The sequence below is a fragment of the Larimichthys crocea genome, chromosome IX, assembly GCF_000972845.2.
Source record: "Larimichthys crocea isolate SSNF chromosome IX, L_crocea_2.0, whole genome shotgun sequence".
In the NCBI taxonomy this organism is placed as follows: domain Eukaryota; kingdom Metazoa; phylum Chordata; class Actinopteri; family Sciaenidae; genus Larimichthys; species Larimichthys crocea.
This window is the reverse complement of record NC_040019.1, coordinates 4,256,560-4,273,547: the sequence shown is the minus strand read 5'-3', so window position 1 is coordinate 4,273,547 and position 16,988 is coordinate 4,256,560. Positions and strand designations below refer to the sequence as shown.

General features: G+C 42.2%; 1 protein-coding gene across 25 annotated transcripts in view; it reads left to right on the top strand.

The window, feature by feature from the left end:
• Positions 1-16,623, top strand: part of fnbp1b (formin binding protein 1b) — a 54,135-nt gene extending 37,512 nt beyond the window's left edge. For 5 of the 25 annotated variants that reach the window (XM_027281933.1, XM_019269078.2, XM_019269083.2 and 2 more), the window contains 9 exons: positions 1,583-1,771; positions 4,273-4,365; positions 7,316-7,330; positions 7,641-7,676; positions 9,850-9,959; positions 10,047-10,179; positions 10,565-10,686; positions 10,807-10,979; positions 11,910-12,834. In XM_027281933.1, the coding sequence (XP_027137734.1) occupies positions 1,583-1,771; positions 4,273-4,365; positions 7,316-7,330; positions 7,641-7,676; positions 9,850-9,959; positions 10,047-10,179; positions 10,565-10,686; positions 10,807-10,979; positions 11,910-12,088 (1,050 nt within the window). In that variant the 3' untranslated portion in view covers positions 12,089-12,834. Of the gene's footprint in view, positions 1-1,582; positions 1,772-4,272; positions 4,366-7,315; positions 7,331-7,640; positions 7,677-9,849; positions 9,960-10,046; positions 10,180-10,564; positions 10,687-10,806; positions 10,980-11,909; positions 12,835-13,858 lie in introns of those variants that run through there. The other 20 variants (XM_019269086.2, XM_019269087.2, XM_019269094.2 and 17 more) reach the window with 18 other exon arrangements.
• The last annotated feature ends 365 nt before the right edge of the window (positions 16,624-16,988 follow it).

Below are 16,988 nucleotides of genomic sequence, written 5' to 3'. Positions count from 1 at the left end.
GGGGTGGGGTGGATATTAAAATTTGTATCATGTTATGTTGGTTCTGTCTCGTAGTGCAGCGGCTCTGAGAAATATATGTGTTCAATGTCACATTTGTAGTATCTGTTACATTGCCAGCATTTGATTTAGCTGCATTTTTGTGTAGATCCTTTGACTTTCGTTAGCTTCTTTTAAGCTCAAGAAAATCTGTTGCTAGTTTCATGTTACTATTGCCATTTTTGTTGTTATTATTATTATTATTATTCGCCACCCGTTCCCCCACCCCCTCTCCCTGGCAATCACCCTCTCCGATATTGGAGCCTCCCTTTCTGTAACACACACTAATGCATTTCTACCTTCATCCTGTGGATTGGACTCAACCGGCAGATATTAACTTGGTCTTAAAATAACAGCCTCACCTTCACCGTGTTTTCCATTGACTGGGGGATCAACCTCGAGTAGCCTCCTCCTTCCTGGTTTCCTGCATCTGAACAGCAAAACTGATCTCTGACTGTCCTATGGGCTGGTGGCACTGTTGGTATCGAATTAGACGAGAGCATGAGTGAGTAACTGGGGCGTGTGTGTTTGTGTGGGAGAGAAAGGCTGGAGCCTAGTGGGTCAGGATGAGAAACCCCAGCATACTGACTGTCTAGAAAATGGTGTTTGAGCTCACTGTGTGCAAACTCCCAAAAACAGAGGCTACGTATTGAACAGTATTACAGTATTACCTTTGCTTGCTATTTATAGTGAGTGTTTGGGAACACAGGCAGCCATGCAGAGAGGTATTTTGCACACGAGCATGCAAACGTAACAGAAACACGCAGCGAAATAAAACATCATATCGATAATTCAGTAGAAAAACACCATCGCCTCCTTCACAGAACCAGCGTCTCAGCGATCTCTTTGTGTTTGAGAGGAGCGTTTCTCAATCACTCGCCCATGCATGCGCACTGTGTGTGGTGTCCTAGAACCCATCGCTGCTTTCACTCTCTAACTCTTCAACTACCGGTCGACGAATAATGCAGACAGAAGTTTTAGGACAGCGGTAAGCAATTAGATCTGTCCGACGATGACCTCAAAATTCGGCTGCTGCTATCCTCTGAGATGTGGTGTATCTCTCGTCCTAGCTGGCATGTGATGAGGTCGGGAAAAGAAAAAAAGGATTTCCAAAATGGAAGGCTGCATGCGCTTTGACTGAAACTCTCCGCTGTTTGTTTCATTGCAGCTTGCTTTAACACGTTTTACGCTTCCTACTCACTCTGTTTTTGCTTTCTTCTTTTTAATTGTGTTTTTTTATGTTTTATATGTTTTATATGTTTTTTTTCTCTCCACAACATAACAACTGATACACTAGGTTTGACGTTCCTTCGGTTGTCCTTTATGTTCTGTTTGGGTTTTCTGTTGTGTGTTTAATTTTTTAATATTTGTAGGAGGCTTATTTATTTCGTTTGTGTTCCCTCCTCCTTTTTCCTCTTTTGTCTTTTTTCGTTGGATTCTTGCCCCCTTCTTCTTCTTCTTCTTCCATGTTTTTCCTTCTTCTTCTTCTTCTCCTCTTCCTCCTCCTCCTCCTCCTCTCCGTCACGGCTCCCTCTCTTACTGGTAGCTTATGTCCCTGTTAACGTCCCCCCACCAGCCCCCACCTGCCCCCCCAGCCTCATCCCCGCCCTCACCCTCTGCTGTTCCCAACGACCCCCAGTCTCCCAAGCAGCAAAAGGAGCCCCTCTCCCACCGCCTCAACGACTTCATGACCTCCAAACCCAAAATGCACTGCCTCCGGAGCCTGAGGCGAGGGGTAAGTGTGTGTGTGTCCAGCAAGCTTTGTGCACGTGTGTGTTTGTCTCTACACCTATATCTGAGCTGTGTACCTGCTACACTGTATGGGCGAAGTGATACAAAGGTGGAAAACTTTGTATCTGTGCTTTGACATCTGTTTCGTAGGTCATAATGCTTACATGGTATCATCATTACCTCTGTTTCTAGTAACCGAATGAATCTATATGTAGGCAATGTGACCTCAATGATAAAACAGTGCTCACATTGGCTCTTTAATTGCCACATTTTGCTGTTCAAAAGTGATACGTTACAGCACAACAGGCAAACTCTTACCTTCACTCATACAGTGCTCAGCCTTTTCGCTTCTCGAGCATGCTTACGTAGCGCCTAACTATGAAATCCATGGTACTTGTCTGACTCACCAGCAGTCTCTCCATCTTGTCCCTTCATTCTCCATATTAACTCTGTGCTCACAGTGACAGTCCCTCTCACCTTCCTTCCCCTCCTTTGACAGAAATGAGCAAGACGCCCGAGCAGTCTTGGCAGCAGCATGGAGACTGCAGTCGCTCCCCTGCGCACTTCTCTGCAGTCTATGCTGGAGGCGGATTGTTTTTTTGTTTTTTTTTGTTTGCACGTGATGTGAGGGAAATAATAGAAGAAGAAGAGGGTTAAACCTCACAATGTGAACAAAGGATAAGGTTGTGGATATGGCAGCAGGATTACTGAGTCACTCCATGTGGTAGGGAAAAGGCCAGGAGAGTAATATTTGAGTGCATTCTGGACCAGTTCCCTGTTGTAAAGTCCAGTGTGTGTTGTAATGGAGTCCCTGGGCTGGGTCAGGTCATAGCACGCCTTCCCGTATTGCACTTCCACCCTCCAGCTCTCCCTGACCTCAGGAAGGGGCGGTAACTCACGTGTTCCTTCCGGACCCCTTGCAAATATAGCCTTTTTGTTTATGCTCGTATTTTTGAAAGGGCAAGCAGTTACACAAAGTAAAAAAAGGAGTCGTATGAATTGGTGCTAAAATGACGTCTAAAAACAAAAACAAAAAAAAGGCCCCAAAAACAATATGGTGCAACAGTGCAGTGCGCGAGCATATCATAGAGGAAATGATTGAAGGTCGGCAGAAGAAAAGGGGAAGCGTGTGTTTTTTCTAGCGGCGCGCACATCGAGCAGGAAGCGCACGTTTTCTGAAAGCGGAAGTGCTGAAACAGCTCTTGAAAAGAGCGATAAAAAGCATACAGAGTTAAATCAGATGCATTGTGTTTGACTTCACACAGATTAAAAAGTAGTTTGACCTTTCATTGCACAAGAATGAAGTGCCTGAGCTTGAAACTGGAGCAGAGTTCATTTAAATGAAACCGATCGGGCCTTAAACTTTACTCCTTTCCACATCTCATGACAATACATTGAATTAATTTGTACCTTTTCATGTCTCATGGCAGTAACCTGTATATGTTTTCCATCTATATAGATGTTGTACATTTTACAATATAATTTTCCTTCTTTTTGGAATGAATCTATAATATATTACCTATAACTAAAAACAAACAGAAGTTGCATGGTTACTCCTGTTAAATAGCAACAAGTCTTTTGGGGACACCGGCTCCTACTCCCTCACTGACACAGACAGTTTGAGCTAATGCCTCTGAACAGCTGCTGGTAGAGAGTCACAAACAGGCCTGCATCCATCTGGTCAAACCGAAGTAACTAGCATAATCAGTACATATTTTGAATTTTAATTTTAATGGGGTATCTGCAGGTCCTGAAAAGCTTTTCATTCCCTTAAGTTACAGAGGTCTTTGTATATTCTCTCATTAGTTAAAAAAACATCCGACTGTGGGAGACACTCCAAATCAAAAGTGTGTTTGGTTGCGACATTGACTTGTAGGCGCAGGAGTCTGTTCAATCCTTTTTTTGTGTCGTTTCAGTCAGAACCATCAGACCTGAGGGAAGCTCATCGCCTCATAATGGGCTGATGATCATGTCCTTAATAATTTAATTCACTTATCATTAGGAGTTCTAATTATATCCTGCTGGGGAGTACTGAAAAATATAATAATAAATAATTCTAGGGCACATTGTCCCTGCTGGTTTTCCGTTACACTTTTTAAATATTTTGTCTGGAATGATCGTGAAGTTGGCAGAACCCCCGTTTAAAGATTTAAAAGAGCAAAAGCACCTCCTGCAAGCAGCACACAGTATCACATTAGGGATTAGTGTAGTTGTGCCAGTGGAGGTGGGGTGCTGTGTCTCTCTGCACAGTGGAGGGATGTCTACCCCTGCAGGAGAGCCTTTGTGTGGTGCATATTAGCTGTCTGATCCATCCACAGTAACGCAGTGTAGTGTGTGCGCGTGTTTGTGTTTTTGGAGGAAAAAAAAAAAAGAGGAAGCGTCTGTGTTTTTGGAATTCAAATTAAGAGCGTATACAGTATAAGAGCTTTAAAAAAAAAAAAAACGTCAGTGCTGTTTTCTGAGTTCTCATTGACAAAGCTGTATTTTCTCTGACAACCACCACAGCAGCAATCCCCGCGCTCGCTCATTTGTCACAAAGAGCTTATGAAGAGGACTCTGGGCCGACCCACATATGCTTTCGAAGCAAGGCAATATGTTGTAAGTGTGTGACGGTTGTGTGAGTCCCAGCGGTGTGAGTGTGTGTTTTTCGTGTGAGCGTGAGCAGGTACGTGGCGTGAGTGAATATTGAACGTACGCGGATGTGTGTGTGTGATTAGTAAAAAGCCACGTACGGCACATACAGTAGCCTCATTAATAATTATCTGCCCTGTGACACGTTCAGCTTCCGCGAGGAGGATTGTTCGTCACAGTTAATGAGGCAAAATGTCCTCACAAAGGAGGCTAGTGTCTGTGCCTGGCTCCGTATTGATCACATGGCTCTGACACGTGTAAAATCGGGACGAATGATCGGAGAAGATGATGACTTCATCCCCCCATCACATGTATCAGCTTGAGGTTCTTGTTTGCTCGTCGTCCTGCAGCTGATTCAGGGCTTCCCCACCGAGCATCTCCTAGGGGTCAATTCACAAAGTGTCACAAGCACCTGAGAGGCTGTGGGGGGGATTCTGGGTGTGAGGATGCTATTTGTCCCCCCCAGCACTCACCCATCCTCACTAATTAAATCTCACTCTCACCTGGATGTAATATTAGACAAAGGTGTTGGTTACACTTTGGGTCTGGGTTCAAACTACAGTACCCAGAATTCACCCCTCCAGGGCTTTCTTTGTGCTTTTGTGCCATACTACAGCGATGTTATCTGTCTGTCAGGGCTGTGATATAACTGTATATATATGTCTGTCTGGGTGGTTGGAAAGAGTTCAGCTTGATTTGTGGACCAGGGTCCAAATTTATTCAACTTCTAAGACACAACAGGATTGATCACATGCTCAGAGCAGCCAATCAGAGACAAGAATGTATCTGACATCTGCTCCATTCTTTATTCTTTAAAAAACAAAAAATCCTTACATCTTACTCGGCTGCTTCATGATTTAAAACAATCAGTTTGTTAACATCAATCCGGTATATTTATGAGATAGATGGGGATGAAATAAATGCAAACTGAAAAGAAATTCTGGCTCCTTAGACGAGGTGCATCAGAGAAATCATAAAACAAACCACGCTGACAAGTGCGGACAGTGTGGATGAATGCAAAGTCATTGCAAACTAGATCAGTGCCAGCTGTTTACTTGCTGTTTGTACACCTGATACATTCAAACACAGAGCAATAAAAAGTGGCGTAGCATTCTGTCAAATGCAAATAAGAGGTTAAAACTACACTGTGTTCATCACAGGGCTCGACAGTAACTGTTGCCAGGTTGAGGCGATGACTTTTATAACATATAAAAAGAGGAACAACAAAACATGCAACCTAAAATAAACACATTCAAATGATTTCCTGCATTAGTTATAATATAATATTGTTGTCACAGTCCAAACTAGAAGCAGACAATGCTCCATGTGCACTGATGTTGTAAACAGCAGCTGCACTGCTGGTGCTTTGTATTCCAGGAGTTGAAGGCGGACACGACATCCACATCACCTTTTGATTAAGCTGACATTTAACTGCAGACTATTATTAATAATTCAAAACCAAAGGGGCCTAAATGTGGCAACCATATTTTCAGTTTCGGCAACAAAAACCTACCACAACTACTTCACACGTTAAGTGTTGATCCCTGCATCATGAACATGTCTCAGAAGGTGTAGCCCACCTCCGTCTCTGCATCTAACATCTAATCCTAAGCAACTAAACAGATCTCTGCGCCTGTCTTACATTTAAGAGGATTTTTGAGTTGCTCACGTTAAGAGATATGATGAATGTCTTTTGTTTGGCTTGTTACTTCATATCTGAACCACTGGAAAGAGATGAAAAAGGTCCAAACCAGATCCTGATCTAGAGTTCATGAAGCATTTTATTACTTTTACTTGCTTCAGAGAAAAAACCCAGAAGATACCTTCAGTGACATGAATGTATAGTTTTCTTTTTACAAAATGATGTTTTGTCAGCTTCACACATAGGAAGTGTAAGAATAATAAACTGAGACGAAGCGAGCCAGAGGATCACAAGGCGTCATAGCAAAGGCCATAATAGGCCATTCCAGGTGGATGACTTGATTAGTGGCCTAAAGTGAGTCGAGCTCCTCTGTGCACCAGCCTGTGAGCCTCTAACAGGATTACAAGTCATCTGCTTCAGCCAATGGTTGTTAACCTGCTCTCTACTGTTCTTTGTATTTCAAAACATGACCGTGTCTTTTTGGTCTAAATAAGCATTTCAAACACTTTTACAACCATTTTTTTTTTCTTTTCGTTCTCGTTACTCGACTCGCCTTTTGGTTATTTGTTTTGGACATTTCATCCAGCCACTTTTATTTGGGACCTGGATGTGTGTTTATTTTTCTCTGTGAGTGAGTTCTTATAGTTTGGTTTCTGAAAGCAGTCTCTCCAGCTTTGTTTGTGTACAGTATCTGCCTCCATGTCAACGTATGAATCCGCTAATGTGACACATGCTTTTGGCGCCCCCTGCTGTCTCCCGCGCGTCATTGTAATGGCAGCAGAGAGGGATGAAGAAGTAAAGGGTCCATCCGTCCCTGCCGCAGTCACTCTCCCTCTACTTCTTTCTCTACGTTTATTTTCACCTGTCTTCCCTTTATTGTTTTCATTCTTTACCTCATGCTTGGGCAGTAGGTTGGCCTTTTCGCCAGCATATTTCTCATTTTCATTAATCCATCCTGTTAGAGATGTTAAACTTCACCACATTAGAAAAGAGTGTGTGTGTGTGGGGGGGGGGTTTATAGCCAAAACTATACCTGAAAGATCTTTTTTATGACGCAATTAGCAAATCCTTCCGCCGTTAAGCAGTGTACCCTCTTTTCTTGAAGTGGTGAGGTTTGGCACAGTGTTATGAAGCACATACAAACAGTTTTTGTTGAAAGGAAAATGCAACGAATGGCCGTAATATTCTCCTGATGTTGACTTTTGTCTGTTGTTCTCTTTCTCTCCTGCTCCCTCGCCATTTCTCTCTCCTCCCCCTACCCCCCCCTCCATGAAGCTTTCTCTCAAGCTGGTAAGCATGACCGTTAAAACCGCACGACCATAGCGGCATGACCATAGCAACGCATGTCACGTCCTCCCAGTAACACCTTGTTCATAACGTTCTGTATGCCGTTATGTTTCTGCTGTGCTCTCCTTTTTTTTTTTAAATTTGGATTTGAGTTTTTGTAATTAATTATTTTTTTATTTTGCTGTGGCACAACGATGGACCTCACACTCATGTCGCTGTCTGTTATTTTGTTGTTCGTGTGTGTGTTTATGTCGTGGTTGTGTCCTCGTCATGTCTCTCCCAAACTTGTGTCTGTGTGGTCTCTATGGTGCAGATCACACTCAATTCCCACGTCCGGAATCTCATTGAGGTGATCAGATTTACTCGATGTTATGTATGTCGTCTGTCTGGTAGTCCTTCTTGTCTCGATGAATCGTACGTCCTTGTAACAAATACTAATCTGATCTTATGTAGCGGTTGCTCACTCATACATTGTCCTTACACTGCATGCCAATGTCATGATTTCTATTATAAAATGTTGTTGTGTAAAGCATACCGTACTGTATGATGGCAGAAAAGCACCTCTATTAATATCTTACTCAGAAAAAACACACTGAGTTTTATATCATTGATTTAAATTTAAATTTTGGGATATAAACTTATTCATTTTCTCGCTGAGACACCACTCTCATATCTATGTGCTAAATATGAAGCTACAGACTGAAAAACAGAGAGCTTTAGCGAGCTTGGCTCACTCTAAAGGTGTAAAATCCAAATACTGACTGTGAAGAGAACTATCTATAAATGTTTTTGTTCCAAAATAATTCCAAAAATTAAATTAAAAGAAAAGAAGTTTCCAAGGCACGTACACTTATTTCTGTTCTGCTGACAATTAGATGCAGAAATGACCTTTTTCCGGCTCCACATCTGTCAGTAATGATGCAAAACAATGATTAACAAGTGTCGAAATCTCAATTTTCTGCTTACAATTATTGGAGATGGGCAGGGAGTCACGGCTCCAGAAGACAGAGCCAGACCTGTTTCTTCATATTTAGCACACAGACATGACAGTGTCTTTCTGCAAGAGAGTGAATAAGTGTAATGTCCAATGGAGCTAATGAATATTATTATATACTATATGTATCAAGAAATGACTCAATGTCTGCCGATAGTTTTAGTTTGGTCCTAGATCATAGTGTTTTCACTCGTCTCTGGTTACATAGAGGATGTAAACACTAATACACGACTTCTGTACTGGATCTTATCAGTCAGAAATGAGCATGTCTCTGCATGATGATTTACAAATCTTTGTTATATTGCATGCCCGGTAAGTGTTGGGTGCTGATACGGGGAGATGGGGTAAGGTAACCTGTGTTTGACGTGAATTCTGTCCTGAAAGTCTGTAGCTGTTATATCCTGTCTCAATAATCTCAATGAGATCCAATCAGGCCTTCTAACTATTCAGTCCGTATTTGCAAAGCAATAATTTAATTGAACATGATTTTCTTTATTTTTGACACTTTGAGTCTGAACTCTATGGAGCCCGAAAGAGTTCAGTGTTAATTGGATAAATAAGACTTCAGACATTATAATTAATGAATTAATTAAAACTCAACTCATTATCACAATAACGTTATTTCATTATAATTTCTCCAATAACAATGTTTTATTGGAGTTCATCTTTATTAGCCATGGTATCACAACCTCTGTACTCAAGCAGACTTTTCTCATTTATTTTACTTTAATATCACTTTTCTAGAGTTGATGAGAAAACATGAAATCTAAAAATCCGTCTCCTCGCAGTGTGGCTTTTTGCCAGGTTTCCTCCCAAACCAGTCCAAAGATATGCAAGCGAACAGTTCGATGGGTGTACCCCGCCTCTTGTCCTCCATCCTGATGGATGTATGGTTAATTACATATTTCATCTTGATCTCTTTGGGGCTCCATACAGGCCAGCTAGCGAGCTTCAGAATGCTGATACATTGTGTCCAACGAAGGTTTTGAGAGACTGCCGAGAAGTATGACTCATCAGTTCGGTGTTACGGACTGGAAACCTTCTCATCAGGAAATAGAAGCAGCCAAAAAACCTCTCACACACACACACACCACCTCCATTTTAAGAACATGCAGTCCTCTTAGAGAACAACAGCGTTGGACTCATTAGCCACCTCATTTTGAAACACTATATGAGCAGTGATGGGATGCAGCAAACACTTTATTACATTTCCCATGGATTCACAGAGAGCATTAGACTGAAAAGGTGAAAGGCCTCAGGTCTATACACAGACAAACATCCCAAAGCAGTGAGTGTGTGTTAGAGAGCGGCTGCAGTATCTCCTTTAGAGGAATTACGTAGATAGAACATAACAAGAGCTCCATTTGTCGAGCCGTTATCCATCTAGTCTTGGTTCACAGGGTTTACAGCAAAGGGACAACAAATGACGGATTATTGAAGTTGCTTTTCTTCATCTCACGGCTTCTCTCCATCCCTTCCCTATTTTTTTTTTTTCTGCCTCTCTTCTTCCCCCTTTTTGCTCTCTCAGGGCTCCGGACCAGAAGACTTCAGCCACCTGCCACCAGAACAGAGGAGGAAGAAGCTGCAGGGCAAGCTAGACGAACTGAATAAGGACATTCAAAAAGAAATGGACCAGAGGTATCTTTTTGAAGTTTTTTAATTTGGCAATTGAGGAGCTGGCTCAAAGACTTTGTACTGACTTTAGTAATGTGTGCTCTCTGCCAGGGACGCTCTAACTAAGATGAAAGACGTGTACGTGAAGAACCCTCAGATGGGAGACCCGACAAGTGTGGACCCCCGGCTATTAGAAATATCCCAGAACATCGAGAAGCTCCAGTTTGAAGTTCAGAAATTTGAGGTTGGTTTCAGTGCCAGTCCGAGCTCTCATTGCTGCTTTGAGTGTTAGTGTTGGCGAAGATATCGTGTTTGGTTTACATAAGACAGTAAATAATGAGGAGTTCAAACACACACACGTCTCCAGCTGGGGTACCTCCAAAGAACTCTGCTGTTCATCCATATTAGGAGAAGATGTGATGCAGCTGGAGAAGGCTGGCTGCATGTTCGGGCTCTGAGCACGGAGAGAGGAGTCCCAGAGCAGTGGCCTGGTTTAACCCTGTAAATAAATGGCAGACGCACTGCTGCGTGAGGTGGAGGTGTTCCCTCTGATTCACGGATGACAGTTGCCTGGAAGACGTTTCAAGTCGTCAGCAAATATATACATAATGATCACGTGTGTGTTTCAGGGCTGGTTAGCGGAGGTGGAGGAAAGGATGCCATCAAAGAGCGATACACACCGAAGAAGTGGACTCTATGAGACCCAGAACAACACAACAGTGGCCAACAACTGTGCACAGGACAGAGAGAGGTATGCTATACTCTGACAGACGACCAAGCGTCAGAGCCAGTAGGGTTGTTACACGCCTTTTTTTTTTTCGGAAGAAAACTATGTATGTTTTCACAGTATATTTACTGTGTGTGTGTGTTGGCCCTTGAGCAGCCCGGATGGCAGCTACACCGAGGAGCAGAATTCAGAGACTCAGGTCAAAGCCACCGTCAACCCCGTTCCCACCTCCAGCACACCAGAGTTCGACGACGAGTTCGACGACGAGGAGACCCTGCCCACCATCGGCACCTGCAAAGCCTTGTACCCATTCGAAGGTGACAACAGCCACGAATGTAACAAATCAATCCACGTAACAACATTTTAAATATTCCAAAGAACGCGGAGAGGTCCTGATATCTCTGGAAACAGGGTAGAGGAATCTGATTCCAGCGAATAAGGAAGAGTAGGGTTGTGAAATTTCGGAGGAAATGTGTGGAGGAGGAGAGAGCGTGGATAGAAGTATCATCTTTTCCCAGCTATAAATCATAACTCCTGATAAGATTGTTTAGTTCTCTGAGTAAAACAAGAAATTTATTCTTCTCATTCTTCTTAGATAGTTATCATGATAGTAAGATAGTTATCATACCAAACAATAAATATATAAATAATGATCCCACCAAGGATTTTTTGCACAGCTGTTCTGGTCGCTGAGTCATTTTACACTGACTTGAAGATCCTTGGATATGTGCCACACCCCGTTACATGTTCTCTATGATAACAGCGAGAACTGCAATGAAACATTAAGTCTGTGCAAAGTAAGAATAACTACTATAACTAGCTAAATTTATACGATATATAAAATATCGTCAAGTTTCTGAAATTAGGTGTCAGAATGAGAAAGAAATCTCAGACTTTAAGCATGGTGGTTAAACATAATGTATTATAATAAACCTTAGAGGGGTGCATTGACTACAGATGTGCATAAAACATACACATGAAGCAAACAGAACACCAGCAGCAAAAAATAAAAGCAGTAATAAATATAATCCCAGTAGTTGAGGATTAATAATAAGGCAGAAAGATTAAAGGGAAGGATATGACATCACTACCAGAGGGGTCACGGCTTTCTAACACACTCAGGAAGACTGATTTGACAAAATAAGCAAAAGTAGTTCCTCCATGTGCGCAGGATGAACATCCATCATCTATCTATTCATCCTCTTATCTCGTCTTCTCTCTTATTTTTCCTTCCCCTCCTCTCGCAGGTCATAACGAGGGCACCATCGCCGTGGCGGAAGGCGAGCTGTTGTACGTCATAGAAGAGGACAAAGGAGACGGCTGGACACGAGTGCGCAGGAACGAGGACGAGGAGGGATACGTCCCCACATCCTACGTCGAGGTCTTTTTGGAAACAAATGCCAAAGGTGCTATGACATACATTTAACTCAGAAAAGTGTGTTAAAGTTACATTTGGTAGCTCAGATAAGAGAACAACACCCTTACATACACACACAGATTTCCTGTCTCTCGTAAGAGGGAAGGACCGATAAGATTTGTCCATTGTGCCTCATGACATTTGTGACAGATAGTGTGAGTGTGTGTCACTGTACGCTGGGTTTTTTTTCGAGCCGTGAACAAAAACATTTGTTTAAGACACTGAACACAAGCTGAGCCAGGCGGATGTTGTGCACCAGAAAAGATGCTTGTAGTTCCTCACCTCTCATTCACTGCAGTGCCACCTAGTGGCCACACTAGATGAAACACCTTCAGTCAAAGCTTAGCATGATGGGACGAATCACTCACTGACAAACATCACGTGTACATTTCAAACAAACTTGACTTGATTTTTTTTTTAAATATATATTATTTGTTAAGATTTAAAATGTTGTTCCACTCAAATTAACATGCTTTTAATTAAGTTTCGGCCAAATATGTGAGTCAGTATGGTGATGAATCGGTTTGAACTCAGCTGAGTGAATGTACGCACCAATCTGAAATGACAATGAGCATCAAGTGGAATTTAAATCACAACACACAATTTGTGTTTTGGTCACTTGTTGTACCTAAAAAAAAAGGAAAAGCAAGCATGCTCCATGTGCAATCATGCAAATGTAATTTAAATCTGCTGTAAATTATGAATACATATTAAAAAGATATTTTTGTAAGCTAAACACAAAAATTAAAAAAAAAAACACACGCCCCCTCAAATGTTGCATGCTGTAGATTGATCATAGCGCTGTTACAACATTTTTCTCTCCTACTTAAGGGTCATTTTATAAGAATTAGTTAGAAATAGCCCCTTAAAATGTGTCTTCTTTTTTTTTTTTGATTCACTTTTTGATAATGATAGTGTTGGGCTGCTCTGGTCCTTTTTTTTTTCCAGGCCAGTGGTAGACTGAATAAAGGACTGAGAATTAGCTGTGCTAAGCTATATGGTGAGACTGGGCTGAGATACGGAGCTGGACGTGACTTTTAAAAAACTCTTTGTGGTTTCTTGCATGGCTCTCTGAGCTCCGACCTCTGCGAGCGCTGCACTGTTTTACCGTTTAAAAAGCATGGCGTGTGCCACCTCTGCGTCATCTCACATCACCGCTACAATAAGACATCCTGTGCTACTTTTTTTTTCTTCCAAGATTGGCATCGGCTCAGAAATCATCCCTATCATAACTCATTACGTAAGCCTTTGTTTAACCTCCTCTCACACGTTTTTAATCAGCCTCGATGGCTCGTTTACCGGCGCAGCATGGGGTTCCTGTGTGCAGGATGTCATTTTACATCAGCGCTATAAATAAAACATTTCACGCCTCCTGTGATTTGAGTTTTTTGAAATGTGTTGCATGAGGCAGCATTTATGGGAGATTTCTCCTTGCCATGACATGATTTCAGCATGTTGTGATAAAACGAAGTGGCTGCTCTCTGACATGCATTTATTAGATTGGAATAAAAGGATCGTAGATGCATCTTTGGGTTCATGGAGGTCTTTCACACACATCACGTGCAGATTACATTCATGGTGAAACCACAGTGTTGTCTGTTTTTTAGTAGTTTCATATTATACAGTGACTTCTCTCTTCTTCCTTTCCATATCTGAATATGTGGGTTGCTTGTCTTTGACTTTCCTTTAAAACTATCTAACATTTCTTTTGTTATTTTTTTTTTCTTTTTCTTTTTTCTTTTTGTTTGTCCGTATTTTTCCCTTTTTTTTGACTTGCAGATTCCTAAAAGTGCGAGGCTGGCTGAGGAATGGCAGGGCAAGCAGCCTCGGAGGACAAAAACCACCATGTTCCTCACGCGCTCACAGAGTCAGAGAGAGAGAAAGTGAAAGATGACCTGAATCTAAAAGAGAGTGAGAGAAAGAAAGAGAAAGAGAGACGGCCGATTAGAACGCATCTCAATTTTTCCAAAACCATTACGAGAAAAACTTATCGGCAGTGTTGCGCTTCTTCTGCAGAACTCTGCGATGTTGAAGCAAAGATAAGAAGACATCCATCTAAATTTTTTAGCTCTCATAACCTTTTTCCATTCTTAACACCCCCATACAGCAGTCACAACCACAGTATACAATTTGCTTTCTGTTGTTTTTTTAGCTTTGCTTCTTAATGGAACTAACTTCCGCTTGCAAACGCGCGCGGTCATGAACGCGGCTGTTGGCTTCCTCGCTCTGAACGCCCCAACCCAACCCAACCCCCTTTTTCCCACCTCTCTTTGCCCCTATTGCACACACACACACACATGCATATGGCAAGAGGGTGTGGTCAGAGACAGGACGGAGACCAGCAGGGAGCCTACGGACAGCTGTCAAAAAACACCTTCATCCAGCGGTGTGTATGTGTGACGAAAGAAAAGAATCATCCACCTACATGGATGATTGGACCTCATGTTCACCCCCCCCACATCCCTCCCACTAAAATCAGCTCCATGTTTTCAGGTTTGCACCCAACTGGCAAAGGAAAAAGTGCTAATCATGTATCTGCTGTGTTTTCACGTCGTCTATGTCGTGTTTGTCTGATTTGAACGCTCGTACGTGTGTCTTATTTTGAAAGTCTTGTGTGTTTGGGATGGATGATGGGTCATTTCGCCATCGCTCATCTTTACAAATTCTTGTCTTGTCACTGGTGTCTGTTCCTCTCTCTGACCACCAACCCCCCCCTTCCCATCCCTCCTTTCCTCACCTCCTCGGCCCCCTCCCCTCCTTCCTCAGGCGGCTCAGGCTCTCCCTCGGCTGCTTGGAGCCCCCCTTTCCCCTTTTTTTTTTTTGCAACAGCTCAGGGCGGGGGCCTTCAGCGTTGTGGTGTGCTGCATGCTTGCCCTGTCTTCCTCCTTGCCCCCCTCTGCTGGCAACCCAAGAAGGTGGTATGTGTGTGGGGGGCTTGGGGGGTTGTGTTTGGTCAGCTTACACACACCCCCCCCCGTCCCCTTCCCTCGCCTTCAGCCTTTCTGTTCAGTTAACCCTCATTGCCTGGTCGTACTGTTCGAATTAACCTGAATGCTACTGTTTGGGTTCAGTGCCTGTGGTTCTTTTTCTTTTCTTTTTGTTTCTTCTGTTGGGTCAGAAAGCATGATTTCCTGCTCTTAACAGCGAACGAGCGAGTGATCTTCTCCTCCCAGTGTTCCCCAGTTTTAATCTTAAAAACTGTCAGCAAAGGACGACAGGGACCCTGAAATATTGTTTTCAGAACGATCTTATGCAGAAATAGGTCATGGATGTTTTTTGTGCATTTGTTTTACACAGTTACAGTATGTATGTAAAAAAATTGCATTGTATGTTTTGATCTAAGTGTCTAACGCAAGTTGGTGTTGTTAGTTTACAGTTAATCACCTTGTGGAAATGTCTCCGCTCGGTCAAAGCAACAGTTTACCCCACAAAATAACTTAGGATGGTCCACTGTAAGTGTCTACTGTATATGAAAATATACTGTGATCCACATTTTCCTGTGAGTTTGTGACTGAAATGAGACCCCGAAACACCTTCTTCTTTTTTTGGGGGGGGGCCTTAACTGGGTTTCTGAGAGACATAAAGATGCTGATGGTAGCTGCGGTATTGTGAAAAAAAGATGAAGATGTGATTATCTCAAAAGTTTTGGGGGGCAAAATTTGAGAGTTTTTATAATCAGAAAACTGTCAGATGAGAGAAATGTGTTCACTGTTCAGTCCCCGTCCCCTTCCCCTTCCTGCTCAACGGCACATAACGTACGTGATTTTAACATTTCTGTTTTATATTTGATGATGTTGAGATTCTTTCTTTTCTTTTTTTTCTTTTTTTTTAAGCTGGAAATCTATGTTTGTAGCTTATTCTGCCTGAACGGGACTAAAAAAATCCCTTAACTGCAAATATGAGTAACATTGTTTTTGGATGAAGCCATTCTTAAATATTCATCTGATGCAGCGTATTATGAACACTCGTTAAAACGCAGGAGTGATAAACATGATGACCCCTTTGGACTCTCGATGGAAGGAATGATCCCTGCTGAATCCACCTTTAAAAAAAAGAATCATGTATTGCTTTCCATCGCTCGCCCCCTCGATGACGTCGAGGTATCAAACAAGCCACTTTTGTCTTTGATGATTTTCAGCGACATGATAAATCCTGATGAGGCACAGATCATCGCTTTGAGGGCAGCAGTAGCTTTACAGCAGCCCGCCGATCGCCTGCAATGAGACCACCACAAACCTTTTAGTCCATGCCCCAGAATAACCTGCCTGTACAGAGGAAAATGGCACATCGGAATTAGAGAGAATATATATGAATATATAAATAAAGTTTAAAAAGGAAAAGACATCTATTTTAACTATTGAGAGTCTTACCATTACTTTATCTGCTTTGCAAAGTAAGACTTCTTTTCCTTTGTAAAGTCTACCAAATGGTGTGTTTTGCACTTTTTCGTTTGTGTTCCATTTGGTAGCCCATGCTTGTGTTTCGGAGCACTGAATACTTTGTATTGTGTTTACTGTGCCAATTAAATATGCCTGGAAAGTCAATCGTGTGTTATTTGTGTCTTGGTTCGCCTCCTCGTGGGAATTTAGACGCAATCAAAAGCTGGAATCCCACCGTGTCAATTATCCACAGTTATCAATTCTGTGTTCACGAGAACACACGAGATTTGTCGTTTGAAGTATGAACAGTCTGATGATAAAGATTAGTGCTTTAATTAAATGAATATTACTCGCAAGCACAAATAGCCCAAATATATTTACTTGTTTTCTCGCTTTGCATTTGTGTCGCAACAACAGTTAATAAAATGTCAATTCTGAGAGAGCAGTATTTGTCTAAAACTCAAAGATAGTCAGTTTGAAATAATACAGAAGCTGAAGGCAACTCTAATACCTAATAGATAATACTAATA